General features: G+C 38.2%; 2 protein-coding genes across 3 annotated transcripts; both read right to left on the bottom strand.

The window, feature by feature from the left end:
- Nucleotides 1-3,735: 3,735 nt before the first annotated feature.
- Nucleotides 3,736-4,155, bottom strand: LOC109242845 (probable acetyltransferase NATA1-like). Its single transcript, XM_019409712.1, has one exon. The coding sequence runs from the start codon at nucleotides 4,153-4,155 to the stop codon at nucleotides 3,736-3,738; it is 420 nt and encodes a 139-aa protein (XP_019265257.1).
- A 4,707-nt stretch (nucleotides 4,156-8,862) lies between these two features.
- Nucleotides 8,863-13,039, bottom strand: LOC109242849 (rhomboid-like protein 11, chloroplastic). 2 transcript variants are annotated; one of them, XM_019409717.1, is made up of 7 exons: nucleotides 12,692-13,039; nucleotides 11,622-11,743; nucleotides 11,208-11,293; nucleotides 11,018-11,058; nucleotides 10,755-10,921; nucleotides 10,548-10,610; nucleotides 8,863-9,349 (listed from the first exon to the last, which is right to left on the bottom strand). In XM_019409717.1, the coding sequence occupies exons 1-7, from the start codon at nucleotides 12,882-12,884 to the stop codon at nucleotides 9,167-9,169; spliced, it is 855 nt and encodes a 284-aa protein (XP_019265262.1). In that variant the 5' UTR covers nucleotides 12,885-13,039; the 3' UTR covers nucleotides 8,863-9,166. The 2 variants fall into 2 exon arrangements, with proteins under 2 accessions (XP_019265262.1, XP_019265263.1); XM_019409718.1 differs by having other exon boundaries at nucleotides 11,622-11,729; nucleotides 12,692-12,899.
- Nucleotides 13,040-13,296: the final 257 nt, after the last annotated feature.

Here is a 13,296-nt window from a genome sequence, read left to right as displayed (position 1 = left end):
AGCGGCTGGCAGGGATTTATATCCGGGAGATTGTTCGGTTGCATGGTGTTCTGGTTTCCATCATCTCAGATAGGGGTACTCAGTTTACTTCACAGTTTTGGAGAGTCGTGCAGAGAGAGTTGGGTACTCTGGTGGAGTTGAGCACAGCGTTTCATCCTCAGACAGACGGACAGTCCGAGCGTACTATTCAGGTATTGGAGGATATGTTGCGTGCTTGTGTCATTGATTTTGGAGGTTCATGGGATGAGTTTTTGCCGCTTGCCGAGTTTGCCTACAACAACAGCTATCAGTCGAGTATTCAGATGGCTCCGTATGAGGCTTTGTATGGGAGACGGTGTAGATCTCCAGTTGGTTGGTCCGAACCCGACGAGGCTAGGCTGTTGGGGACAGACTTGGTTCAGGACGCCTTAGAGAAAGTGAAGGTGATTCAGGAGAGACTTCGTACAGCGCAGTCGCGTCAGAAGAGTTATGCGGACCGGAAGGTTCGAGATGTGTCCTACATGTCTTGCTTTGCCGCCCAGCTTGTCGAGTGTGCACCCGGTATTTCATATTTCTATGCTCCGGAAGTATGTTGGGGACCCGTCTCATGTTTTGGATTTCAGCACGCTCCAGTTGGATGATGATTTGACCTTTGATGTGGAGCCAGTGGCTATTTTGGGTCGTCAGGTTCGAAAGTTGAGGTCGAAGGATATAGCTTCAGTGAAGGTGTAGTGGAGAGGTCGGCCCGTGGAGGAGGCTACCTAGGAGACCGAACGGGAGATGCAGAGCAGATACCCTCACCTATTTGAGGCTTCAGGTATGTTTCTTAACTCGCTTGAGGACGAGCGTTTGTTTAAGTTGGGGAGGATGTGACGACCCGACCAGCCGTCTCATGAGTTACCGCTCCGTTTCCCCCATTTCTGCTTCCTTATGCTTCGTTATCCGTGTTTTATGTGGTCGAGTTGATTGGTTTGTGGTTGGAGTGGATTTGGTAAGGAAATGAGACACTTAGTCTCTTTTAAGAAGGCTTAAGTTGGAAAAGTCAACCGGACGTTGACTTATGAGTTAGAGGGATCGGATGTGAATTCCGATGGTTCGGTTAGCTTCGGGAGGTGATTTGTGACTTAGGAGTGTCATCGGAAGTGGTTTTGGAGGTCCGGTGTAGAATTAGGCTTCAATTGGCGAAGTTAGTATTTTGGCGATTTCCGATTGATAGGTGAGATTTTGACCTGAGAGTCGGAATGGGATTCCGAGAGTTGTTGTAGCTTCCTTGTGTGATTTGGGATGTGTGTGCAAAATTTCAGGTCATTTGAACGTGGTTTGGTTGGGTTTTTTATCAAAAGCGTGTTTCGGAAGTTTTAGAAGAACCTAGGCTTGAATTCGATGTAATTTGATGGTTTTGGTGTTGTTTGAGGTGTTTTGAGAATTGGAACAAGTTTGAATGATGTTTTGGGATGTGTTGGTGCTTTTGGTTGAGGTCCCGGGGGCCTCGGGGTAATTTCGGATGGCTAACGGGAAGAATTTTGGACTTGTGCAATTTCAGATTTCTGTTGTATCTGGTATTTTCGCACCTGCGGCTTGGGAACCGCAGGTGCGGTATCGCAGATGCGGGGTGGAGGTCGCAGAAGCGGAAAAGGCAAGGATAGGCTGGGACCGTAGATGCGGATAGGGAGCCGCACCTGCGAAGCCGCAGATGCGGCCAGGCGGGACTTAATAAAGTTTCGCAAATGCGGAATATTAACCGCAGAAGAGGATTTTGAACTGCAAATGCGGTTTTGTCTGGGCAGAATGTTTAAATGGGTCTTCTTCGCGAATTTTGAAGGGTTTTTCATTTCTAACTTCGGACTTGGAGAATTGTGAGCGATTTTGAAGAGGGACTTCAAGGAGCTTTGATAACGTAAGGACTTTTGGACCTAAAACACAATTCTATGGTGTTATTTCATGAATTAGGACTGAAAATTTAAGGAATTAATGGACAAAAAAATAGTGGTTTATGGCTTGAACTTAAGAGAGCATAAATTAAGGATTTGAAGGGCCAATTGAACTCCGATTCTTGTTTTTTTGATATGTATAAACTCGTGGGGAGATAAGGAGTCTAATGATGTGAAAATTTCTGAGTTTCGAGAAGTGGGCCGGGGGCTCGGGTTTTGCTAATTTTGGAGATTTTTGATATTTTTCGATTGTTTTCGCTTGGGCTTTGTTCCCTTAGCATATTGTGACGTATTCGCTCTGGTTTTGGTCAAATTTGACGCGCGAGGAGGCCGATTTGAGAGGCAAGGACATAGCGAGCTAGAGCTTTGGCCGGTTTGAGGTGAGTAATTATTGTAAATGATGTCCTGAGGGTTTGAAACCCCAAATTGCACAACGTAGTGCTATGTTGAGGTGAGACACACGCTGTATGATGAGCGTGGGGTCCATTATTACTGGGGATTGTGACTTGGTCCGTCCCGATTGATGATTTCACCGCATTTTTTTACTGAGATTTAATAATTATCATTATGATTTGGCCTAGTTGCCATGTTTGGGGCCTTGTGCCGACTTGTAGAACCCTTAGGGGGCATTATGACTGATTTTCCTCACTTTACTTGTTAAAAACCATATCCCCAGTCATGTTTCTAACTGTTTAAAACAATATGAACCGGTTTTTTTTTTTTTTGAAAAGTTAATCCTAAATGAAAGAAATATGTGGGCTGAGATCCCTACCTTATATTATTGTGCCCGAGAGGCTGTGATTATAATGACTGAGAGGGGTTTAGAACCCAAACGGTGAGGATATTATAAATATATATATATATATATATATATATATATATATATATATATATGTGTGTGTGTGTGTGTGTGTGTTATGGATCGGGCTGCACGCCGCAGCAAATACTTATATGGATCGGGTTGCACGCCGCAGCAGATATATATGTGGATCGGGCTGCGCGCCGCAGCAATATAGCGCTTGGGCTGTAGGAGCCCCTCCCGGCGTCTGCACACCCCCAGTGAGCGCAGTCGACTATTTATATGGATCGGGCTGTGCGCCACAGCGATGTACGGATCGGGCTGCACGCCGCAGCGGTTATTTTGGTTTCGGTTGTTGAGAGAGATATATGGTTACTGTGATCGAGGAACAGGTTTATACTTGTTAAATACCTGATAAGCTACCTGTTTTACCTGATCTAAAGAGATTTCACTTGACTTCTTCACTATCTTGCTGCTTTAAGTTGATTTACAGCTTTGATATAGAACTGCTTAGTGCCTTTACGTGTTTTCTTACTTTCAGCCATTATTTATGATTATTACTCACTGGGTCAGAGTACTCACATTACTCCCTGCACCTTGTGTGCAGATCCAGGTGTTCCCGAGGCATAGAGAGAGCTTTCCTGTTGTTCATCATTCACCGGAGTCATCGAGGTAGCTGCATGGCGTCCACAGACCCGATTTCTCCTCCTATCTTCTTTATTTCCAGTATTCTTAGATTATCTCTGTTTTAGGCTGTTTAAAGACTTGTAATAGAGGCTCTTGACTTGTGACACCGGATCGGTGGGCTATGTAGTGATGTTATTTTGACTTCCGCACATTTTATCTATTGTTTCAGACTCCTATTATGTCAATTTGGTATTTAAATTCTGTTAAATGAGTAATGAACTCTATAAGAGAGGGGTTGTGATTGATAATTGGTCGGGCTTGCCTAGCAACGTGTTGGGCGCCATCACGACCGGGGTTGGGGTCGTGACATAAACATATGGAAGACTACAGCAGTTGAAACTAACGAGAGATGTTGGCATACTGTTGAATCTTCTCACCATACAATTTGCAAAGTCTATATTCATGAATGTAATGAGCTCCCATTTTCTCGTAAAATTTCATACTCTTTTCATTCCAATCAGCCACCAGCCAATCAACCATCCCCATTCCATTACTTGCAGCCTGCGATGCAACAGCAGAAAATAACATTTTCCCAAAACCCAAATCCCTATAACAATTCCTCACAAACAACTGGTCCAAATATAGATCAGGTTTCTCAAAGAAACCATTGTAGCTTGGATAAACCAGCACATGACCCGCTACATAAATATGATCACCATTATATCTGGACCTCAAAGTCTCAAATTCCGAGTCGATAATTGGGGTCTCAAGATTGATATTATTCTTGATGACAGGGTTGAAACTGAGGTCTTGGGCCATGGTATTAGGAAATGGGTTGGATGAGACCTCAAGGATAGGAGCAGTGAAAGAATGACAGGTTATGGTAATTTTCCATTTGGGAAATGAGTTTGTGAAGATGTGGCACATCTGGCTCTTTGAAGATGAATTCTGACGGAGATTTGGTGGCTGAAGATTGTGTTTTCTTGCTCCATAACTGGTTGTGTTATTGCTAATGGTGGAGTTTGGACTTGTATTTATATGGAAGGAAATCAAGGTTTGCATGACAATTATCTCTTGATTCTTAGAATCTGATTATGTAATTAATAGTGTTTAGCAGCAGTCAGTGTGATATTCGGTGAATTAGATTATGTGACATATGATATTATTTCAGCTTTGACCAGGTAGCTTACATCGAATAAGTACAAGCGCGAATTAAAGAAATTGAGATGAACACACGGACATTATAGAAGCTCTCCCGATGTAAATTTTTTTATACAATTACATCACTTAAAAATTAATTGCAGTTAATTTTATTTAATATTATAAATTAAGAACCTAGAATAAATGGTTAAATTATGTTGACAACATAAAAATCGTCGTCTGTGTAAATAATAAATCCATTATATTAATATCATTGTAAGTGAGTTTTTGATCATCTGCACCTACTTTTTTCTCTCTTATGATTCGTAACGATGTATAGAATATCATTTTTAAAAGACGTTTATATTGGGAGTCGGAACCGAGGGAATACTTGATATATGAATACTCTATATAAAATATTTACACTAACAACAAAATTTACTTTCTAAACTAAATTAATCATTTAACACAAAAATAAGCGAATTTCAAAAAATAAAAAATAAATAAAGTGGTGGACTATCGGATATTGAGGTCCACAAATTTTGATTTGGCTATCATCACAAACAAGAAAAAGAAATAAACGTACATAACGTAATAGCTTAATTTTGAGCATTAACGGTGTCAAAAATATTTACTCCTTATGATCAATTTAAACGATAATTGTAGTTTATTCTATTAAGTATCACTTATTGGTGAATATCTAAAATAAATTATAAATAATCTAATATAATATGTCGAATTACACTAAAAGAAAATTGGTGCAGGAATACTTTTGTGTTCATGCAGTTTGAGAGAACGGTGTAAAAGAAATTCATTTATTGTCGATATATATATAACTTAATTCCTATATAAAAAGGATAAAATTAAATTGAATACTGAAGCAAATATACTAGTTAATTAGCAAAGAAAATTATCATAATTTATGAAAAAATAACCTCAATCAAATAACAAAAAAATATAATATAACACTTTTCTTTATACTAATTATTTAGATAATATATAGTAATAATAATAGTAATAATAATAATAATAATAATAATAATAATTTAAAATAAATTTGGGGCCTTCAAAATTTGGGGGCCTAAGGCGACGGCCTCACTACGCAAGCCTTTAGAGTCGCCCCTGCTTTTAGGCTCCTTTCATTCAAGTAGTGGAAAATAATGTACTAGTAAAAGTAAAGAAATTAGTCTTAGGCAAATACTTGTACAACATGGGAAAGTAGAAGTTACACTTAGACATCCCAATCGTATATTCTCTGTATCTTGGTGACAATCAACCAACATGGTTAACTTGGAACTGAAGGTAACACCTACATGATCTTTCCGACAAGGTTGGTAGGAAAATCCAAGGCTGGAATGGGAAACTTATGTCCTATGGAGGTAAAGCTATCCTTATTAAGGCAGTTATTTACTCTATTCTTATGCACATCCTCGCAGCTACTAACCCTCCCAAAACTACACTTCAAACCATTGAAAAACAATGTTGCAACTTCTTCTAGGGTAACTCAGAAGAGACTAAAAAGCGTCATTGGTTCTCTTGGTCATCTTTGTGGTTTGATAAAAATGAGGGGGGGTGCTAGTTTTAGATCCATTCATGATATAGAAAAAGCATTTGCAGCTAAGTCATGGTGGATCTTTAGAACCAAAAACTCCCTTTGGAGGATTCATTGAAGCTAAATATTGTAACACTATTCACCCTGTTGCTACTTCATGGAAACCTGGTCCATCAAAGATTTGGAAAAGAATGATGGACATTAAAATTGTTGTTGAGAATCATATCAAGTGGATGCCTTTTAATGGAAGCGCCTCTTTCTGGTGGGATAACTGGTCCGATTTTGGCCCACTAGCCAAGCTTATTAATGATCCAAGTAAAGGAAAGGAAACAGTTATGAACTTCACTCATGAAGGTAATCGGAACCTTGCAGCTCTTGAGACTGTCATACCTAGTCCTTGGGGTGTTCGCCAGTCGGTACGTACGGTATTTAAATATTTCGGTTAGGTATTTTCAGTATTCGCACGGTTTCTTAAAATGCTATACCAATACCGTGCCTAATTAAATTCGCTATGGTTCGATTTTTCTCATTTCGGTTTCGGTTTATTCGGTTCGGTAGCTTCGGTTTATTCGGTTTGAATACTAACTAGTGCATAGATTTCTAGACTGTAATATTTTTAATTAAAGTACTCAAAAGTACAAATCTAAATATGTTTGTACACAAAAAAATTGTCCAAAAGTAGCAAGTATCAACCAAGAGAGAGAAAATTGTACATAAAAGGAATAGATTTGATCATTAGAAATGCCTTGTTACTTGCTTAGAGTTAATTGATGAACTTAAAGAATAAAGAAAAGTAAAATTTTAGATTTTTATATTTATGTTATAATTAATAATATGTGTATGTTGTAATATAATATATATTTCGGTACGGTATTGGTATTTCGGTATTACATTTTAAAATACCAAATACCATACCTAATACCAATATTCTTTAAAACTTAAACCAAATACCATACCGAATACCAAAATATCGAATATCAAATACCAAAATTTTCGATTTCGGTACGGTAATTTGGAATTTACCAAATTATGCACAGCTCTACCTAGTCCCATTGCAAGGAATATCTCCATGATTAATGTGCCTTTCAATTCTAGAATTGATCAGCCAATTTGGACCATTACTAAAGATGGTTCATTTTCTTGTAAATCGGCTTGGCAGACTTTCAAGCAAGCTAAAAATTTTACTAACTCTGCTTCCAATATTTGGCATAAAGGGGTCCCTTTTAAAATTTCATTCTTCATGATGAGATTGATACATAATAGACTACCTATTGATGATATTTCCAGGAGGTATGGCTTTGTTGGACCGTCTATATGCTCTTGCTGTAAAGCTCCCAAAACTGAAACCATTGAACAAGTATTCATTAACAGTGACGGGGCATCAAATGCTTGGAAGTTATTTGATGGCTATTGTGGCGTGAAAGCCACCACTGTTCTAAGAAAAAACTCTCTTTAACTGGTGGTTAGCAAAGCCAAAAAATAGTGTTCACTCTTTTTTACTCCACTACCTCCCATGCTTGATATGCTAGGAAATTTGGAAACAAAGATGTGCTATCAGATATGGAGATGAAAAACTTTCTGTCAAAAAACATGTAGTCCAGATCCAGAATATGATTTGCATTTTTGATTATTGTCCAGTTTCCATCCTTGCCTATCTTTACTAAGTGGAAACATTTATTCCATGTTGTGGAAAGATGCAAGCCTTTACTAAAGGTTATTCCTGTTAAATGGATTAAACTACCTGATGGTTGTCTAAAGCTCAATATTAATGGATGTAGCAAAGGAAACCCAGGGTTAGCAGGTGGAGGAGGATGCTTAAGAAATGAATATGGAGACCTCATTATGGCTTACTCAACTTTTTTTGGCTCTTGTACTAACAATATGGCTAAAGCAAGGGCTATTCTAGTATGTTTAATTTGGTGTATTGACAATGGATATAAAGAGGTCGAAATTGAATCCGACTCTCTAATCCTAATCAATGGAATAAACAATCAGGCTGGAATACCTTGGCAGATTGTCCATTTAATTGAACATATCAGAGAGATGAGGCCACATTAAGAAGGCCACATTAAGTTCTCACAGGGATGCCAATTGCACTGCTAACTTGCTAGCTAATTGGAGCTTAAATAGGAAATCTTCTACTTTCTTCATGGAAGCTAACACTTCACCTATGAAGGTCAGAGCTGCTTTGAAGAATGACAGAAACCAGCTAGTCAACTTTCGAATTGGGACTACCAAAAAGTCATTCAATGCTAAGCCTTCCCAATTTTGGCTTGTCCTATTGAGAAGGAGTTTTTTCGGCCTTCACAGGCTTTTAAGTTGGAGCTTTAGCTATGTATTTCTCTGTTTTGTGCTCCTCAACTTTTAAATAAGGGGCCAACTAGCTTAGTTTTATCAACCCTTCTTGTATTGAATCTTCCCTTTTTATTGTTTTAATATACAGGTTGAGGTCATGCCTAACCTCTCACCATAATGATGATATTAAGTGGAAAAAAAAAAAGTAACACCTGCAAACAGATATATGACATTTTTCTCACATATGAAATATGATATGCAGCTTCAAACTCCAGTGCTTATACATACCTTTAACAACTTAGCTAAATGAAAGAAAAATATAGAAAAGTGCAATAAATAGTTTCTTCAAATTTTGTGGCTCAAAAGGCCGAATTTATAATCAAGGATTACGATAGAAAGAAGAAAAAAAAAACGTGAGTATTACGATAAATTTGTTTTTGTTTCTAGAAGATAAATTCAATTAGATAAACATTATACCCTTCAAAGATCTCTGGCTATAATTTACTAATAGTATGATACATATTTATGCTATCTGCAGATTAAATAAGTCTACGATGTATGACTGAATTCAAAGACAATGTGTTGGCTAACTGAACCAAACAATTACCTATACATGCGTTGGCTACTCAGTGGTTAAGGAAATCTACACACCATGGCAAATCTGACGTTAAATTAATACATCCAATTCACCAAAAAATCACCAAAAATGTCCTTGGTAATGTTCAGTCTACTAAAAATTCTGTGTAAAATGCCTATGTCTGTCATTGAACCAATTTTGTTTACCCAAAAAGCAATTTAGGACATGTTTGTAAAGAATCTTTCCTTGATCTCAACTCATAGGAATCACTTTTTTTTGTTCCGTGCATCCGGTTCAATGGCTTGTGAAGAAATTCCACTCAGTAGCCATATCAAAGCAACACCAATTAGGGCGCCAGAGAGATGTGCAATGTGATTAACATTTTGTAGGGCGGACCCTCCACGAATTCCTCCCGCTAATCCTGTTGAAGCTTGGGCTGCTTCCATAACCTGATATATCCATTGCCAGCAGGAACAGTGGTCAGCTTCCTTTTTATAAAAAACGTTTTTATAATACAACAACGGCCCAGTATTAGGGTCTAGGGAGGGTAATGTGTACAGCTGTGCGCAGACCTTACCTCTACCCCGAGGGGATAGTGAGGCTGTTTCGGATAGACCATCGGCTCAAGAATACGAAAAAAGACAATATATTTGTATCATCAACAAAAACCATAAAAATAATAATATCACAAGAACTAGTAAATAGATGAAAAGCAAAAACAATAACTCCCGAGTATCTTCATTCCTAATCTTATCCATCCTAGTGTGCCCACACATCCACCTCAACATCCTCATTTTTGCTACTTTCATCTTTTGGATATGTGAGTTCTTAACAGGCCAACACTCAGCCTCATATAACATGGCCAGTCTAACCACCGCTCTATAAAACTTACCTTTGAGTAGCGGTGGCACTTTCTTGTCACACAGGACTCCAGATGCTAACTTCTATTTCATCCACCCTACCCCTATACGGTGTGTGACATCCTCGTCGATCTCCACATTCCCCTGGATAACCTATCCAAGGTACTTGAAACTGCATCTCTCGGGAATGACCTGCGATCCAAGCCTCACGTCCATGCCCGCTTCCCTCGGCTCGGCACTGAACTTGCACTCAAGGTATTCCGTCTTGGTCCTGCTCAACTTGAAACCCTTAGACTCAAGGGCTTGTCTCCAAACCTCCAGCCTTTCGTTAACGCCGCCTCGCGTCTCGTCTATCAGAACTATGTCATCAGCGAATTACATACGCAATGGCACCTCCCCTTGAATATGGTGTGTCAGTGCGTCCATCACCAAGACAAATAAGAATGGGCTGAGCGCAGATCCTTAGTGTGATCCAAACGTTTTTATAATAGTCATGTGAAATAAAATCAAAAAAGACACCATTTTAATGTTATAAGGTCACAGCCTTGTGAAAACAATGAGCCTAGAACTTCATGTTGAAGTGCAAATGTGTTTCTAACCCATTAAATTGCGAAACTACTTAATATGTTGTGCTATAACCCTTGCAAATACATGTAGTCACCCTAGTAGACTGCCTTGTCCAACAATTAAGCTATATCATGACAGGAATTTAACATGACTTGAATAAGTAAAAAGGTCAAGTAAGATCAATTAGGTTTCAATAAGAAGGAAAGTGAAGAGTGGATACCCTTTCTATAACAAACTGGCCCAATACAAGTACTTCAAGAATCTTCCTCCAGTCCCAAGACATCTGCAGTAAAAATCCAGGGGTTAGACTGATTTACCAATCAAGTGCAACAGTATACGTCTAAGTACGTAAATCTACACATACACACATTGAAATAAAACTGATGCACATAAATAAATGCAATAGAAAGCAAGATGTAGAAATCACCTTCACAAGTACACTAATAGCAAAGAGTCCAAACACTGCACCAGATGAACCAACAGAGACAGCATTTCTTGGCAGAATCAACCACGAGACAAGGTTAGCTCCAGCTCCAGTCACTATATAAGAAAGACACAATCCAAAGTTTCCTTCCTCCTCTTCAACAAGTTTTCCTGGAAGCTTAAAATAGGTTAACATCTATGTTTATAATCTGCTATCATTTATAGTGACATTTTATCCTCAAGTATAACAAGAAAGGGAAGTCTCACCAAAAATATACAGAAAGAAAACGTTGCTTGAGAGGTGGTTCCTGTTGAGTGAATTTACAGATTAAAAAACTCAAATATTATTAGAAGACATAAGTAATAAACAGAACAAGAAAGGAAGCGAGTGACATATCCGCTTTCTCTTTGAATTTCTAATATTTGCAAGAAGAACTTAAGCACTCAACATTCTCACCAGTTAAAATGACAGAATGTTGCAGTCACAAACTGGTACCAAGCAGGCCAATTGTGGTACAAGTATAATACTTTTACTGCCCGAACCTGATACAAACACTTTATCTATCAGATCTCTTTATTCAAGCATACAAGAGTAACACTATCTTCACAGAGTCCATGTGGATAACACACTTCAGATGGCCGAGCGCCACTATATCAGTTCAATTTCTGATCTCTACTCATGCCACGCCAACCACTCATGTTCATATTGCACTCACCAACCCTGGTCCACCTCACCAGGGTTGGGTGCATTTTTAATAGTGAACATGAATTTAAAAAGATTTATTAACATATGTTGAGCCAATTATCTTCATGCCATCGAGTTAAAGATATACAATGAAAGCTGCAATAACGAGGCAAAAAAAATTCAAACCTGGAAGACATGATCTGCTACGTATATTCCAAGGTTAATAAGTAGAATCCAGAATATCCCATTGACACGCTTCTCTGGCTTCTTCCCTTCAGGCTTCAGAATTTCCAGCTGCGAGGTCATATCTAATAAGGTGTCATTCTTCACACACATTGTCACATCAAAATTAGCAACTTAATCAAACAAGGAAAATACACGAGCAACCCTCCCAGATAAACTCAGGCCACATATGGCGCAGAAGGAAATAGATATTTGGACTGTAGAGTAAATAAATTCTAGCGAAATACCTTATTGCCTTTTTAACTCCAAAACCCTCTCTACCACAACAACAATTATGCGTCAACCTCAAGCAAGTTGAGGTTGGCAGTGACTATATGAATACTCACGACCATGTCACTCCTGTTATGCTCGTCCTGGACCAATATTATAGAAAATAAAAAACAGGTACTAGAATTTAACTATATTTCCAACACCCTCTCTACCACAAAGAAGAAAAAACACAGCTGCAATAAGAGCTTCTTATCCATCCTTTTGTTTATCACAGTAGCATTTCTCATGTTTGATATGTCTCTCTGGTCACTATGAATAGGAGACGAGATTCTGCACATTTTCGTGGTTCTTACATAAATGAGGAGGCACATAACACTCCCCAAGATCAACTCCTTCCCACCTAACTATTATTTACCTTCACTTATCAATTCTGATACTAGTGCTCTCTTTCTGCACAATAATACCTCATTGTTATTCATATCTAAAAGCCCCTTCTATTTTTCACATGACCTAGAATCATTAGCACTTCTACTTTAAATTTTAAAAGAAATGTAGGAAACAGACACTTATTTTACTTTATGTTAGCTAGCAAAAAACATTACTATCACCAAAAAATAACAAAACAGAGAGGATGACGATTCTAGTCCTAAGTTTACTAAAAATCAGTGTACTTCGACTGATGAACAAACCCAGTTCATGGATAGGATTTGAGATTTCTCCCACTTACCATAAATTTGATAAATAACCATAGTTAAAAAAAAAAAGGAACATCAAGATACAAGGGCAGAAGATAGAAGTATTACCGGAATCATTGAATTTGCAGAGAAGACGAGATGAGGTGGTTGGGGTAATAGGTGAAGTTTTGAGTTTAAGGTGAAGTTTAGGAAGATGAATTAATGGAGGTGGTGTCGATAGTGGCATCGCCATGGGCATGAATCTATGAGGATAGACATTGTGTTTGAGCCCCAGATGGTGCTGAAGCTGAAGCTGTTTCATTGCCGGAAAATCAAGAATGGAGAGGCAGCAGCCGTTGGGGTTTTCATATGTTGTCCATTTACACGCTGTCGTGGTCTTAATTTTCACCTTGTTTTCTCCCGTTAAGGACTTGGAATTTCTGCTAGATTTTTCTATTTCTTTTTGGTTTTGACATGAATGATCCTTTGGTATTTAAATATTATTTTTATTTTTGAATATATTTATAAAATAACCTCCACCACCGCACACTTATCGCTCGTTAGAAATTTCTCTATCAAAGTGGTAGATTTATGTTATATTTACTTTACGTTAATTATTCAAAAAACTCTATTCAGTTAGTATGACTTTGTGATTGTTCAATTGTTCATCAAACTTTGCCATATTGGCATGATTTTATGTTATTTACATTCAACTTATTTGTTAGATTGTTTAC

This window comes from Nicotiana attenuata, unplaced genomic scaffold, assembly GCF_001879085.1.
Source record: "Nicotiana attenuata strain UT unplaced genomic scaffold, NIATTr2, whole genome shotgun sequence".
Taxonomy (NCBI): Eukaryota; Viridiplantae; Streptophyta; class Magnoliopsida; order Solanales; family Solanaceae; genus Nicotiana; species Nicotiana attenuata.
The sequence above is the reverse complement of the archived record's forward strand: the minus strand, read 5'-3'. Positions and strand labels throughout refer to the sequence as shown.

Excerpts from the sequence above, each read along its gene's own strand:
- LOC109242845 (XM_019409712.1), bottom strand. The coding sequence starts at position 4,155 with ATGGCCCAAGACCTCAGTTTCAACCCTGTCATCAAGAATAATATCAAT.
- LOC109242849 (XM_019409717.1), bottom strand. The coding sequence starts at position 12,884 with ATGAAACAGCTTCAGCTTCAGCACCATCTGGGGCTCAAACACAATGTC. Across the intron at positions 10,922-11,017 it reads TTTCTTTCTGTATATTTTTG|GAAAACTTGTTGAAGAGGAG; the intron begins GTGAGACTTCCC and ends TTAAGCTTCCAG. Across the intron at positions 10,611-10,754 it reads CTATTAGTGTACTTGTGAAG|ATGTCTTGGGACTGGAGGAA; the intron begins GTGATTTCTACA and ends TTTTTACTGCAG.